The sequence below is a fragment of the Aphis gossypii genome, chromosome 3, assembly GCF_020184175.1.
Source record: "Aphis gossypii isolate Hap1 chromosome 3, ASM2018417v2, whole genome shotgun sequence".
NCBI classification, from domain to species: Eukaryota; Metazoa; Arthropoda; class Insecta; order Hemiptera; family Aphididae; genus Aphis; species Aphis gossypii.
The window spans coordinates 12,320,980-12,335,638 of NC_065532.1; the positions used below are offsets into that span (position 1 = coordinate 12,320,980).

Here is a 14,659-nt window from a genome sequence, read left to right on the forward strand (position 1 = left end):
CGTGGTGTATGATACAATATATATATTATTATCATAGTCATCGTCTGTATTCTGTTAACGATGACGGTAGCCGCAGAGTGTGAGTAATCGGAAAAATTAAAACCGAATTCGCCGTGCCAAAACGACACGCGCAGGACTTGGTTACAGTTATTAATATTATAAACATAACAATAAAACGCGATTAAATATATTATAGGAACAACAAAACATGTATTTTATTATATTCGGTTTACAGGATAAATGATTCTATATTATAATACGAGTATTAGGTACTATAGGTATGCATAGTTATTGATAGTACGTAATTATTTATATAATTCATTAAAATTGAAATAACTAACAAGGGTAAATAAAAATATTCTACTGGTAATTTATTACCAATAAAATATGGGCCATTAAATTTTTTTACATCAAATGCTGTGGTTTTGAGGGAAATCATCCAGACATAATAAGTATAAATATTTACGTTATTTTTAATCTTACATACCTACACACTATAATACTATAATTCTAATTGAAAAAACGCATATTCACAACTTAACATCTAGTGACACTTATAAACATAATATGTTATATAATTATGTAAATTGGTAATTAGTAATTACAATAGGTACTTAAAAATAAAATTAAAAATAATATTTTTACACAATACAAATTGGTAGGTAACTATGATATAGAATATACATAATATTATAAGGATACCGAAGATAAAATTATAGAAGATTTACTGATAAAAAAATACGTCATCTTATGATGGCGTAATGTTCCATTTCAATTGTAAATGCTTACATCCGCTCAAACAATTAATTAATTCTACTAAAGCACCAAGCAATATCTAAATAGTAGGGCAGTAGGTAATACATATACTATACATATTATTATGTATGTATGTATTGGAGTTAGGAAGTGAGGAATGTTTGTTTGCCGTGTATCAGAGTATTATTATTTATTTTTGAGCGTTTTTAAATATCCAGCCTCTGGCTATTTACTCGTTCACGAAAACAGAAAAATACACAATAATATCTACTTAAAATAGTATATTCGGAATGTTTACGCCGAATAACGAAAGCCAAATACTGATTGAAGTACGTACCTTGGCCATGATAGAAAAATGAAAGAGACTTTTATTATATCTTATATTTTATTACTTTTATTCTATACCTAACTGCAGAATAAATAAAACGATGGAGTTTTTTTGTTGATAACTTGTTAATTTTAGATTTAAAAAAGAAACTTTTTTGTAAGGTTAAATATCGATTAAAAATTTGATTATGAACAATTTTCTTTGTTTGATATTTTTTTTCTTTTGTTAAGAAAATTGATCTGTCATAAATGGAATACGTTAGATTATAGCTGTTTTACATGTTTCATTTAACTACAGGGTTGGTAAAACCACGAATGTAAATAATACACGTATATAATTACACAAATATAGATAATACATGTATCTACCAATGGCGTAACTGAGGGCCCGCAGACTACGCGTTGCGGGAGGAGGGGGTACGATAATTTGGGACTTTTGGTTACAGGGTTATATTTGGTATAACATTATTTTAGGGGCCTATTTTTCTTTTTGCGGGGGGCCCAATTTTTTTTTGTTACGCCACTGGTATCTACTCGGATACTCTTTATATCAATGAAAGAATGTATATATTAAAGTAAACCAGTAGGCGAACTAAGTAGTTTATACACGTACCTCACTTAAAAAATTAAAAATATTACACACGAATCACGAAAATTCTAATGATCATAATGACACATGGTGTACCTATACTCTATAGGTATCAATTATTTTTTCTATAACGTATATTTATATTACACTTAAAACGATTACTTTTTATTTCACATTTATATCCATACATGAGCATTTTCATCACTGGGATTGGTTCTAAAACCTATTAATTGTTAACATTCTTAATGTCTCTTATAGAAGAAAACTTACATTTGTGTTCCCCGGACCATGACCCTTATATAGAGATATTACGAAAACGTTTTATACCTCTATCCGAGGACGATCGATAACTATACAATGGAAAATTGTATGCTTTAAAAATGACAAAATGGAATGAAATTTATCACAGAAATAATAATAGCGGGAAAGTAATAATGAAAAATCGTAACTTCATAATAAATAAATCATATCACCAAAATTAAAAATTATCAAGTTACAAGTCTAAAAACTTAGAAAAGCGAATGTACCAAATACGCCTGTATAAGTAGGTAATTGAAAAATGTTAATTTGATTGTCAATATTTCCACATTAACATTTATATAGTTTGATAACGCATACGTGTACGTAAAACTACGGATCTTGCGATCACAAATCTATAATTAATACGCAAATGCGTAAATTTGGGGCCTGGAGAATACAACCACTTTTGTTCGTAAAATATGCCCCGCTACAACTGTGGTATAATGTTTTTCTAGTTATACTTGCGTTGACGGAATACATTAATATTTATATATATATTATATGTTTTTGGTTGGAAAAATATTGATTTTCGGCAGACTATATAATGCAGCTTCGATCTATTCACCTTAACGGAGTGCGATGAAATTCGCGCTCCGGACTAGCGCAACGATTTAGGAATGCTGCGATGACTACGAGATGACGATCATAAATCACTATCTATTTTTTATACCTATATAATACACATACAGACACGGAATATTTTAATATATACACACGTCACACAACACGCAGAGGGACGAACAAAAAAATAGTAAGAGATAGATTTATAGATATAACGAGATAATGAGATAGATAGAGAGAGAGAGAGAGAGATGGGAAGAGAAACGAAATACGATAATATAATAATATGTTATGAAATTATCACATCGTTGTTTGTTCACGTCGAGATCATGAGTAACAGCGTGGCGACGGTTACCGTGGTGACAGCGGTCGCGACCGTGACGGCGACCGTAGCCGTGCCGCCGCATGCTAGTTGTTCGCGATGGTACGGTGTGGTGAGCGGCACGTCCTGCGGCGGTTTGCACTTGTCCGACTCGCCGCCGCACAACTCCTCGCACGCCGGACACACAATGACGCCCTTGTGTAGCCAACCGTTGGCTACTAGCCGGATGACCAATTCCTGGCCCGGGAAGTAGCACGTGTACGTGTGGTTGGACACCTGTAGTGTACACAAACAGATACGTCATACAATATTGTAATATTAATATTATATAATAATAATAATACAAAAATAATATTTATGTATAATATATGTATTATAATTATAATACACTAAATATATTATACTACAATATAATATGACATTATATACGATAACGTAGAATATAAATATTATACAGGGCAATGACGATAATTGTATATTGTCAATAGGTACTTTGAACGCAGTAACGATAGTTTTTTTTTTTTTTTTTGGAAGTGAAAAGAAAGAATATTACAATGAAATAGGGGGCTGTACCCATTTCTCAGTTCGCTCACCAACCCGCATCAGAGAGCTATGTCACTAAGACCCGAATGTCAACCCATCACCCCCCTACCATAACAAGTTTTAAGACAACTGAATATGATATTTTTACTAACTTTAGTTTTGTTTTTAGCCGTGTTTTAACCACTAAAACGAAAAGCAATTTTAAGCTAATTCTAACGTTTGAAAATATTTGACATTAGAGTCCAGCCAAAGAAAAATTGTAATGACTTCAAAATATTTTACTGATTTAAACAATTGAAAATAATTTATAATTTTCAGGTACCTAATAAAAATAAACTACACACTGTTTCATAACACTATAAATATAAATTCTGAGAATACGGTTAATATTTTGTTGTGTTGGAAAACAATTAAGTAGTATTTAAAACTACATAATAATACTATTGTATAACAAATTATAATTTTCTGATACCTAGTTTGTACTGCTTTGAAGCTTCTTATGATTCAATTTAAATGTACGAAAGTTTTAGATTATTTTCTATACTCTCTTTTAAAACTATGTAAGTAGTAAGCTTTAAATAAAGTAATTTATCTTAAACGCAAGATAATTAAATTCAGACTTTTTTTATGTATGCAAGGATATTTCTTTTAAATAATAATTTATTTGTATAAAAACAAATTTAGTATATATTAAAAAGCTAAAGTATTTTATAAAATAATTATTTATAGGTACTTTATTCTATAAAATTAAATCAAAATAAATTTTTTATTATTAACTACACAAAAAATATATTGTAGCAAATTAAAAATACGGCTTATTATGCAATTTATACAATAAATTATTGTTGAAAACAAAATAAGTAATCAGAATAAAATATTAAAAAAATTGTTTAATTATCAGAAACTTAATTAATAAAACGTCATTCAAAAATCAACGAGCCGCCAATTGGAAATCGGAATTAATATTTAATTCCTATTACAAGCCAATAAATGTATAAATATATTAAGTAGGTACTTAGTACTTATCTATATATTATATTAAACGACCTATAAAATTGAAAAATTATATTGAATATTCATATGTTGGGTACTTGAGTAAATGGTTTTTTATTTTTAAAACGTTATATGAAGTAAATAAATATATATAATTTTAATTTATCAATAAATATTACCGAGAAAAATTAAAATATTATAAATTTAAATAATATTTCAAAAAATCACTCGAAATATATTTCTACAGCATGTTTAATGATTGAAGTAGAGAAAAACTTACAACAATATGAAGTCTTCCATTTTGACAGCTGTATTCGTAACATCCAGAGCCCCAATGTTGCCATTGTCTAACTTGTTTGCACGTTTGTTCTTCCCACATCTGATTAGTATGGTCGAAACATTTAGAATTGTCTCCATATACTTCTAACGCAAAGTTCTTATCTGGATCTAAAAAGAATAAAACAAAACTATCAACTGAGTATTGAGAAAATCTATTATTTAGATAATTATATGTTCACTGAACATTAGACAACTACAACACAGCATTTATTTTTCTTTTAACTATATCTTGATCCAAATATAACTATTGTAGGTAGGTACTATAAATTAATAACTACTTAGATTTCAAAAAACTAAGACTATTACACAAATTGAAATTAGATTACAATATGTCTGTTGTAAATAATCGATGGTTTGCAGAATTTTATAAGGCAACATGCGTTTACATTTTATTTTATTCAAATCGATAACGTATTGAATAAAACGATTAAATTATATTTTAGTTTTGAATTTACCAATATCTATAAGACTATAACCTAATATTATATCTGTTATAGTGATGCATATATTATATTATTCAACATCTAATATATTCATTTAATATTATAACCATTGATCTGAACAATATAGTGATACATGCCATTCAAAGTATAATATATTTATGTACTTACGTGGATTATTTTCTGGATACTGACAATGTGATCCTCTTATCACCACACTTTTTGACCTCCATATAAACTCTTGTATATATGGACAATAATCCGCAAGACTTACGGATCCTCCGTAATATGCTTCGCGACCGGGTGTAACGTGTGGGATGTTATCAAAGTTCTAAAATAATATAATAAAAATAAGAATAAATGCAATTACTGGATAGCTGTTATATATAGCGTTAATAGTGTTAACATACTAAATCTTTACGGCTTTAAAAATGCGTACTTGCAGTTTTAAATTAAAACGGACATTTTAAGTTTTAAAATTTATTTGAATTAAACTCCAAATCCTACTAAGATCACTTCTTGAAACTTTCATCTTATTATAATTGTTTAATTTTAATAATAACAAAATATTTTTTTTTTACGAAGTTTTTTGTTATTTTTTTTTCAAGAAGATAATGGACTCACTGAACATGATCGTATGAGAACCTATAACCAAGGTATTAAGGGTTTTGAAGTTTTAATTTAAAGTTATATTAATAATATTTCCATATTTTCTAAGTATTATAAATTCAATTAACTTTTATAATATGTAATCCGAGTGGTTTTTAGGTATTACTGCTGTTAAATTTAAATTAATTATACAGAACTAGTTTAATACGATAAATTCGTTCTTAGTATCTGATTATGTCTGTGCTGTTTTTAAATTACTCATTTTAAAAAAATTGGTATTTTAATTTTTATTAGTTCAAAAGAATAATAACATAATAAAATAGAATTTCGAATCAATATAAATAAGTATTAATATTTATTAATATATATATATTTATTTATTAATTATTTATTATTAATTTATATTATTTTATAATATACACCAATACAATTATATATAAAACTGATAAATTTGTGATTTTAAATTAGATGTTTATTAGATTTAACTGTTACCTATAGGTAAGTACAAAACGTATTTAAACTTTGAATAGGATAATATTATGTATAGATTTGTGAAATCAAATGTTTTATTCATTTTGTTATATTTTAGACTTTAGAGACACCTGATTTTTAATTATACTATGCGTAATTATACTATTTATGTTAGATCATTGTACCCATAAATATGACGAATAATAAAGTATCTTATAACTTAAATTTTACTCAAAATAATCTATAAGTGATAACGTAATTGTTAAATTAAGTGGGCAAATTAAATATTAATAACTTTATAAAATTTAGTATATTTTAGTTTTAGTTTATTCTAAATTATAATAATTATAATTCTTGCTGACTATAAATACAATTAGAGCAGGTAAAAGTATAAAGTAAATACATTATCTACATAAAATAAAATCTAATAAAAAAAATTAATTCATATTAGAATTAGCTTTGTATGTTAAATCAAGCACAAATACAACTAAGTTTCACACTATCACTTTGTATAGGTCTATAGACTATAGATTAAAATGTACAATGTTACTGTTGTACCTATATATTAATATGTGAAGTTGTATCATATTTAGTTTTCAGAATATTTACTGATAACATAGAAGAAAAAATTTAGGAATAACAATAACTACAAAATAAATTACTGACCTGATAGAAGTTGGGTAAGGGCTGTACGTGTTCGACTAAGTTGCATAGTGCTACTGAGCTACGATCATCCGTACACTCGGTTTCCAGAGGATCTCTTTTCACTTTATTACAAAATGGATGGATGGATTGGCCTTTGGCACGTTTCAAGTCCATCCATTGCTTACAGCTTTTTGTTACAAAATCACAGCCCAAGTTTTTGCCCCAGCTGAGATCCTGGGCTAATGAATAATTAGCTTTATACCATCCAGTATCTTCCATCAGTGCTAGTGTTAACCTTGAATATACTGGATTCTGTGTATGAGTACCCGTCATTGCTTCATTCTAAAATAAAAGTTTAAATATAATAAGTTTTAAATGAAATAAAGTGTTATAACAGTTAAGTGGAAAAAATGCAATGATTTAATGATAAATAACACAAGTGTGTGATTAAGTCACGATTATTATAGTAGAGTCCAAGTATTCTACGCTGCAATACTTTATTCTTGGAAATAATTATACCTATATTAGTCCGAGATTTTCACTTTCCTTAAAAAATTAATTGGTATTTATAGTACGCAGTATTTATAGTTATGATGAACAGAAGTACCAATTATTTTCTGTAGGATAGTACTCTTTTATGATGCAACGTCCTAGTGACCTTAACAATAGTATTAAGTACATGCGAATGTATCTATTAGTTGAAAATACTATAAGGTCTAATACATGATGGTAATGTTTTTTTTATAGTTTGATATTCATTTATGTTTTATGATTCGACCCCATGCATAATAATACAAGATAATATATAATTTTATCGAAGTTGAATTATATAGTAAATATATTATTAATAAATGTTTATAGGTACATAAAGTTTTATTATTATTATTTTTTTTTATATTTTGATAATCATATATTAGAAAATTTTAAATTGATAAATATTTTCATCATAAAGAAACACACCTAATACGTTTACATAGTAATAAAAAAAAACAGATACAAAGTAATCATTATAGATGGAGATGATCTATGGCTAAAATGGTTAGAATATTATACACATTGACCAATTCTCTCTAGGAAAAGGGTTTTTTTATGATAGAGGAGTAAAGTTTTAAAATTTTATTTTATTTTGGATTTTTATAGCTGGTCACCGTGTGTTTAGATAATAATTAAATTGTTTAATGATGAGTTGTTAAGAACCATTTTAAGTCTATTTATTTTTATATTATCTTAATAATTTATCACTCACTTAATTCAATATTAAAAAAAAACAGTAATGCAGTTATGTGTACCTTATGGTTTTATATTCTACATACAAGTTGTAAAATATATATTTTAATTATATTATAGAAATAAGCAAGGATAATTGATATTACATACAATTCTGAAACTAAAGATAATAGATTATCAGCAGGGGAAATGAGTCAACTATTATAAAGATTATTTTTTTAGCTATATTAAATTTCAAATATTATTTATTATAGTTTATAAATTATTTAATAGTCAAGTACTAATTATTAATAAAATATTTATCGTAAGAAAAGCTATTTACTTTTTGGTTTTAATCGTTTAAAATAAAAATATTTAGACCGACACATAATAAATGTATAAAAATGTATAATAATGTATAAATGTTAACATAAAATCATTATAACTGCCAATATTATTTATTCTATAAATTAATTGTACCTATTGCAATATTGAATATTTAAATGGTATTAGATTTAATTTAATACAATTTGTATTTTTAGGGTATTAAAGGTAATAGTTTTATAAGGTTACAGATATTATATTTATTACTTTTAATATAAATTTAATAATTTTGACGTGTGTTTAAAATTTTAAAAAACATCCATTAAACGTTATAGGTAATCGTATTACACTCTCATAGTTGTTTTGAAAGTGCAATGATTTATAATAGCTTTCAAATTTATAATACTAATAATATACTAATATTAAGCACAGCACTGCAGCAGTGAGATATTATGCATGGTTTCTTTAGCAGTTGATTATAAAGTGAGAATATCTGAATTAATGATCGTCGAATAACGCAATTATATATTGGAAAAGTCTCAATTTTTGGTATCTATCACTGTGATAATTAGATGAATCAGAATACTTTTACTGTATTAAAATTAAAAGTTTAAAATTACCATTTATGAGATAAAGATGGTATATTTTCAAAAATATTACAAAACTGATTATTTTGTTTTTGTTTTATTATTTTATATAAAAAAAAACGTAGGAATCGTTTCATTGTGTTCATAATATATTTTGAAAATTTTATTCAAAATTTTAGTTATTATTATTTTGATTCATTGAAAACGTAATAAAATGCGAACATGAATAAATTATTTACACTTTATACGTTAAAGACACCCATTAAGGAAGCAAACAATGACTTTATTACATCAGTCTGTATCTTTGAAATTATTATATAAACATTTAACTTATTGTTTTTATGGCACAGGTAGTTCCTAAAATATTGACTAGCAATCAAAATCATACATTATTTTCAAATGAAAACTGAAAACAACATTATACTGTAGAACTAGTTTTTTAATAACAGTAATTTGTAAAAAATTGATACTATAGTGAAGTAATAAAGTTTTATATGAGTGCAAGTTTAGGATTTACTAGTTGCAAATTGGTATTTTATTTACAATAACCGTTTATTTAGGACTTTGTTAGTTATACTATATATAATGCATCTGTCGCAAGATAAACAGATTTGGGTGTTACATAAGTGTACAGTTTATTTATGTCGGATTCGACTGACAAAATTCTGCTTAATAAATTCAAATAAATATTATGAAAAGCGGAAAATATGTCAAATTCAATATTATCCTATAATACCATCATCATATTATAAAAAAGGCTTAAAATACAGTAAGTAAAGCTATAAGGTAAATATATTATAAACTTATAAATTATAAAAATCCTATCATGTAAAAAAAAAATAAAAATTGAATTTTTTTGTGAAATTGTAGGGTCTCTTATTCATTTAAAAAATTTGGGGTGGTTTCTAATCAAAATCTAGCTTGTACATAATAAAAAAGAACACCAGTTTTTGTCAAAAGATAAATTTTGTTTTTAATTTCAATTAGAAAATTAATAACTACAAGGAATAAAAAATAAAAAAGTATTTTATGTATATTAAAGTATATATACATAATATATATGTTAGAAGAGATACAGCATTACAGCTAGATACTATTTTTTATCTTGATAATTATGGTTAAATCAGGAAATAATGTGTAAATTGCTAAAATAACGACCTAGGAATCAGAGAACTCATCTGAGAACCAGCAACGGAGCTGCTCTCTTAACATCAGTACCGTTTAGGCGATTGGTGTTTCCAATAAAAAAAAATGTAGTTTAAACTTCTGTTTGATATTCAATATAGTTGCTGGACGCTACTTGTAGAACTCTAAATCAATTTAATACACTGTACAATTTTCTTTTAGTATATATTATATTAAAGATGATGGCTCATAAAATTAAAAATGATCAAATTATTATTTATTGAAAGAAAAATTGATTTATTAAAATAATGTTAAGTATTAACATTGTATTAATAACATTATTCATAATGTGTTTAGGCAAGTTTTTAATACGCAGAAACAGGGTATATTTCAATTAAATTTGGAACTTGGACATTTTAATATATTAAAACCTTCATAACAAAATTCAAGTTTCTATAGATTTCATACATTTTATTAACTAAAAAAGGCTCTAAGTTTAAATCTAATCTCTAAATGTTCTAAATATTGCAGATTATGAGAGTAGAAACAATATTATTGGGTTTTACAGAAAATGTATTAAACAGGTGGTTTTTTTTTTTTTTTTCATACTTTATTTTATGATTGATGCTAATTTTATCAACGTTATTTTTTATTATCTTGTATGATAAATATATAACCCAATTTACCGATTACTTTAGCAGATTGGAAAAATTTAAAAACCCGGAGAAACTCATAACAAAAAATACGAGAAAGAGGTGTAACATACTTTTCATATGTGTTGTACAAATCCATCATTTTTGTTTAAAATAAACTTTCAACATTGACGAAATATTATGCAACATGAAATATATCAACGCAATAATTGACTAAAAAAATTCTACGACGAACTAATAAATTTAATTGATATAAATTAATATGTAATTGTATACACATGTGTTCTAAAAACGAATAAATAAAATATTATAATGTCAAGATAATTATTAAAATAAATACCTCAAAAATTCTTTTTTCCCAATGAGTGAGAGCCGTACCATCTTCCCCTTGGTCTTCCAGTTCAGCTCCTTCTAAATATGAGCAGTTGAAATGTTTTCGAACTTCTTCTACGACTCTAGGTGTTACCATCATTTGAACTTCTTTGTCGACCACGCCACCATGTACTGTCCAATTGCGTCTTATCACTGTCTTGATTACTTTGTCACTCCACTGCCTTGCCTGAAGTCTATAATAAATGATTGTTAGTAACTAATACTTATTATTATATGTTAAATAACATAAAATATAAAAACTTTATAGTATTTAGCTCTAGTTATATTAGGGGGGGGCTTGCCATATTTTAAGTGTATCGGTCATCGATTATTACTACAATAATTGATTTTAAGTTTTTTATGTGTTTAAATATTATATTAAATTGATTTAGGGGGACTAAATAAAAGATTACAATTTTAGAAATGTTTAACGAATATTAAATAAAGACGCAAAACTTAATAAGGTATAAGTAAAGGTACATAGTTCTTTAAATTTAAAAATATAAAATGCAATTTTTAGCATTAACATTTGTATAAAATAAAGAATATAATTGTATTTTTTTTAAATGTTGTACCGAGAATATGAATTGACATTACACTGGCATCTTAAAATGATTACAGTCTATAGGTAATATAATTTTTTGTTTTCATTTGTACTGTTGTCTGCTTGTAAAAAACGCAATGGATTTCAGGGAAAAGATCAAAAACACCAGTCAAACAAATTGAAAATTAACGAAAGTATGAAATAAATTGCAATAGTTCGAGTTAAAATGCAGCATTAATATTGTTTGTAGTTGTTACGATGAGTGAACCCAGTCTGGACATAAAATATATTAAACATTTTGAGTCGCGACAAAAGGTATTTATGAACAAGGTGACTAGGTAAATACCTATAACTTATGTTTTACAAGTATACAAAAAAAAAAATAAATCAAAATCAGGATCTAATGATTTGAACTTCCGGGGATATTAATAAAATTGGCTATTTTCACAAAAATAAAATTGTTACTTAAAATGCCATGATAATATTAAATATTCGAAAAAATATATTATTTCGTTTGCAATTAAAATTAATATTTATTTTTCATACCTGCTAGTATTAGTATTTATACAGAAAATATTAAAACAACAGAAATTGTTTCACATGTACATATAGTGTAAATCATCTGGTAATTATATTTTACAATATAATTTGTATAAAAATACCTACCTATACAGTAAAATATAATAAAACAAAGTTTTTGATTTAATATTAAAAAGTACCCAATAAATCAAACAAATAATTATTATTTACTGCACAAAAAGTGTTTACATAGATATTAGTATCAAAAATTGTTAGGACATTTTATGAGATTTTGAAAATTTGTTTAGAGGTTTTAGTTTTAATAAAATTGGTAAATTGGCTATTGTTGTATTGAGATGGGAAAATGTAATACAAGGTTTATTATACACATAAGCGTAGTTACAACTATTCTTGAAAATTTCGAAAATGTTATATGGATTTAACGTTTTATGTATATAATAAAACTCGATTTGTAACACACTCATCTTGTTTCAATGACGCAAATGGTAAAACATACTTTAATTTGATTTGCTACTTGGCCGATCTGACATTGAAGTATAAACTACAAAAGAAATTACTCTCAAAATAGTTTTAAAAATATCCAGCCATGTATACGAATTCCCGGTTTCCCTTTCCTATAGATCTGGCACAGAGTATAAAATATATTGGTCGTTATCTTACTTTTCGTTGAGCCTGGGTTTGCCATTGTCTTCTCTGGCAGTCAGTGGATATCCATTAGCGTCCCGGTAAAATGCGAACAGACTAACGGAAAACCCGAGCGCGTGCAGTATTTCGTGTTTGACAGTGGACAGGAGCACTTCGAGCTCCTGCGGCTTAGTGCTGATACTCTCCGGGCACAGGTTGGCATGTCCGGCAATCGGCCGGTCCAGCGACGATTCCTGCTGGCAGTGGGCCGCGTACGCTACCGTCAATCCTTTGTGACACCGTTCCGTCTCCATCGCGCTTACGTAGAACACGAAGTCAGCTCCTTCGATGCCTACGCCTGATTTTGACGTCCCCGTGCCGCAATCCATGCCCGATGCGTTACACGTTTTGCACGCCTAAATAAAGACACTCGTTGTATAAAAGCCAGTTAATTTGAACGGGATTTTTTTTTTGTATTATTTATAAAATCAAAGCTATTATCATCATGGATCTAAGTACATTATTTTATTTTATTTTACCTGAATTTCCATTGGCCTTTAATAAATTTTAAAAAAGTTAAGGACTACATTTTCTTTAAATTTAAAATAATTTTTAGGAACCACCGTTGAAATAAAAATTATAGGTTAGTATAATAGTATTAACATGCTGAAATACGCGTCATAAAAGCATATAACAATACAGACACATTACTATGGCAATATACCGGTAGTTCGGGGTCGATCAAACGAAATTGAGGTACTCAAATTGAGTGTGTCTACTTGCTAAAGCGACACCCCGAATTTTTATAAATTTAAATTTATAAAAAGAAATAATAATTAAAAAAGTCTGATATGTTCAATTTAATCTGTTATAGTTTTAAACAGTTACAAGCAGTAGGCGCAAACATTTTTTTATACGGGTAATAAAACAATGATTATTTGTTATTGGTTTATTGAACATTGTCTTTGAAAATCAATTTAGCTGATTAAAAAAAATACTAACATAGGAAAAAAATGGCACAGAACAAAAAGTCAAGTATAACGAAACTACACGGTAAAAACAACAAGATGAAACGTCAAGTATGTTCTACTTAATATAACATACATCACTTTTAAGTCAATTATCAAATAAAAATATCAAAAATCGAGCGTTGGATCCATAACGATGGATATCGTAATAATGTAATAATCCTAACTTAATTTGTTGTTATTGACAATAAAATGTTAAAATTAAAATTGATACTTGATATATAATGCTGAAACTAATTTTTTGTCATTGTGTGCTTTAAAATTATAATTTTGTAGATTTTACCTAACGTTTTTGCAGAGTTGTTTTTACCGATTACCATTAACAATATGCGTGTAATATAAGTCCCTTTGATGTTTGGAGCCAATAGTGCACGTGTACCTCTTGATTTCACTTGCGTAAACCTAGTCCGCCAATAACAAACGATTATTTGTTCCACATACAAATGCTTATAATACAATACATTTAAAAATTAAAATACATGACCTAGCACGATATAGCATATGTATACTGCGAGTATTGAGTTACGCTACGCTTATATTATAACATTATTACGCCCGCCATAATGATAAGGCAGTTTTTGAGTTTTATATTCCAAGATACAGCAAATTACAATATTTACATATATATATATTATAACCGTTCATGTTAAGTTAATTTAGGTACCTACTTACTATAATAGGTAACCTATTATATTCTTAACAATATTTAAATTACTTATAAATCAATAATTTAATCCAGGACTTTTGTTACAAGAATACAC

At 26.9% G+C, this 14,659-nt stretch overlaps 1 protein-coding gene across 1 annotated transcript in view; it reads right to left on the bottom strand.

Moving 5' to 3' along the window:
• Window positions 1-186: 186 nt before the first annotated feature.
• The window catches only part of LOC114123516 (leishmanolysin-like peptidase), a 64,457-nt gene continuing 49,984 nt past the window's right edge, over window positions 187-14,659 (bottom strand). The window contains exons 6-11 of the mRNA XM_027986532.2: window positions 12,907-13,286; window positions 11,131-11,356; window positions 6,917-7,237; window positions 5,342-5,501; window positions 4,672-4,838; window positions 187-3,131 (exon numbers count right to left, since the gene is read on the bottom strand). Of these exons, the coding sequence (XP_027842333.1) occupies window positions 2,850-3,131; window positions 4,672-4,838; window positions 5,342-5,501; window positions 6,917-7,237; window positions 11,131-11,356; window positions 12,907-13,286 (1,536 nt within the window). The 3' untranslated portion in view covers window positions 187-2,849. The remainder of the gene's footprint in view (window positions 3,132-4,671; window positions 4,839-5,341; window positions 5,502-6,916; window positions 7,238-11,130; window positions 11,357-12,906; window positions 13,287-14,659) is intronic.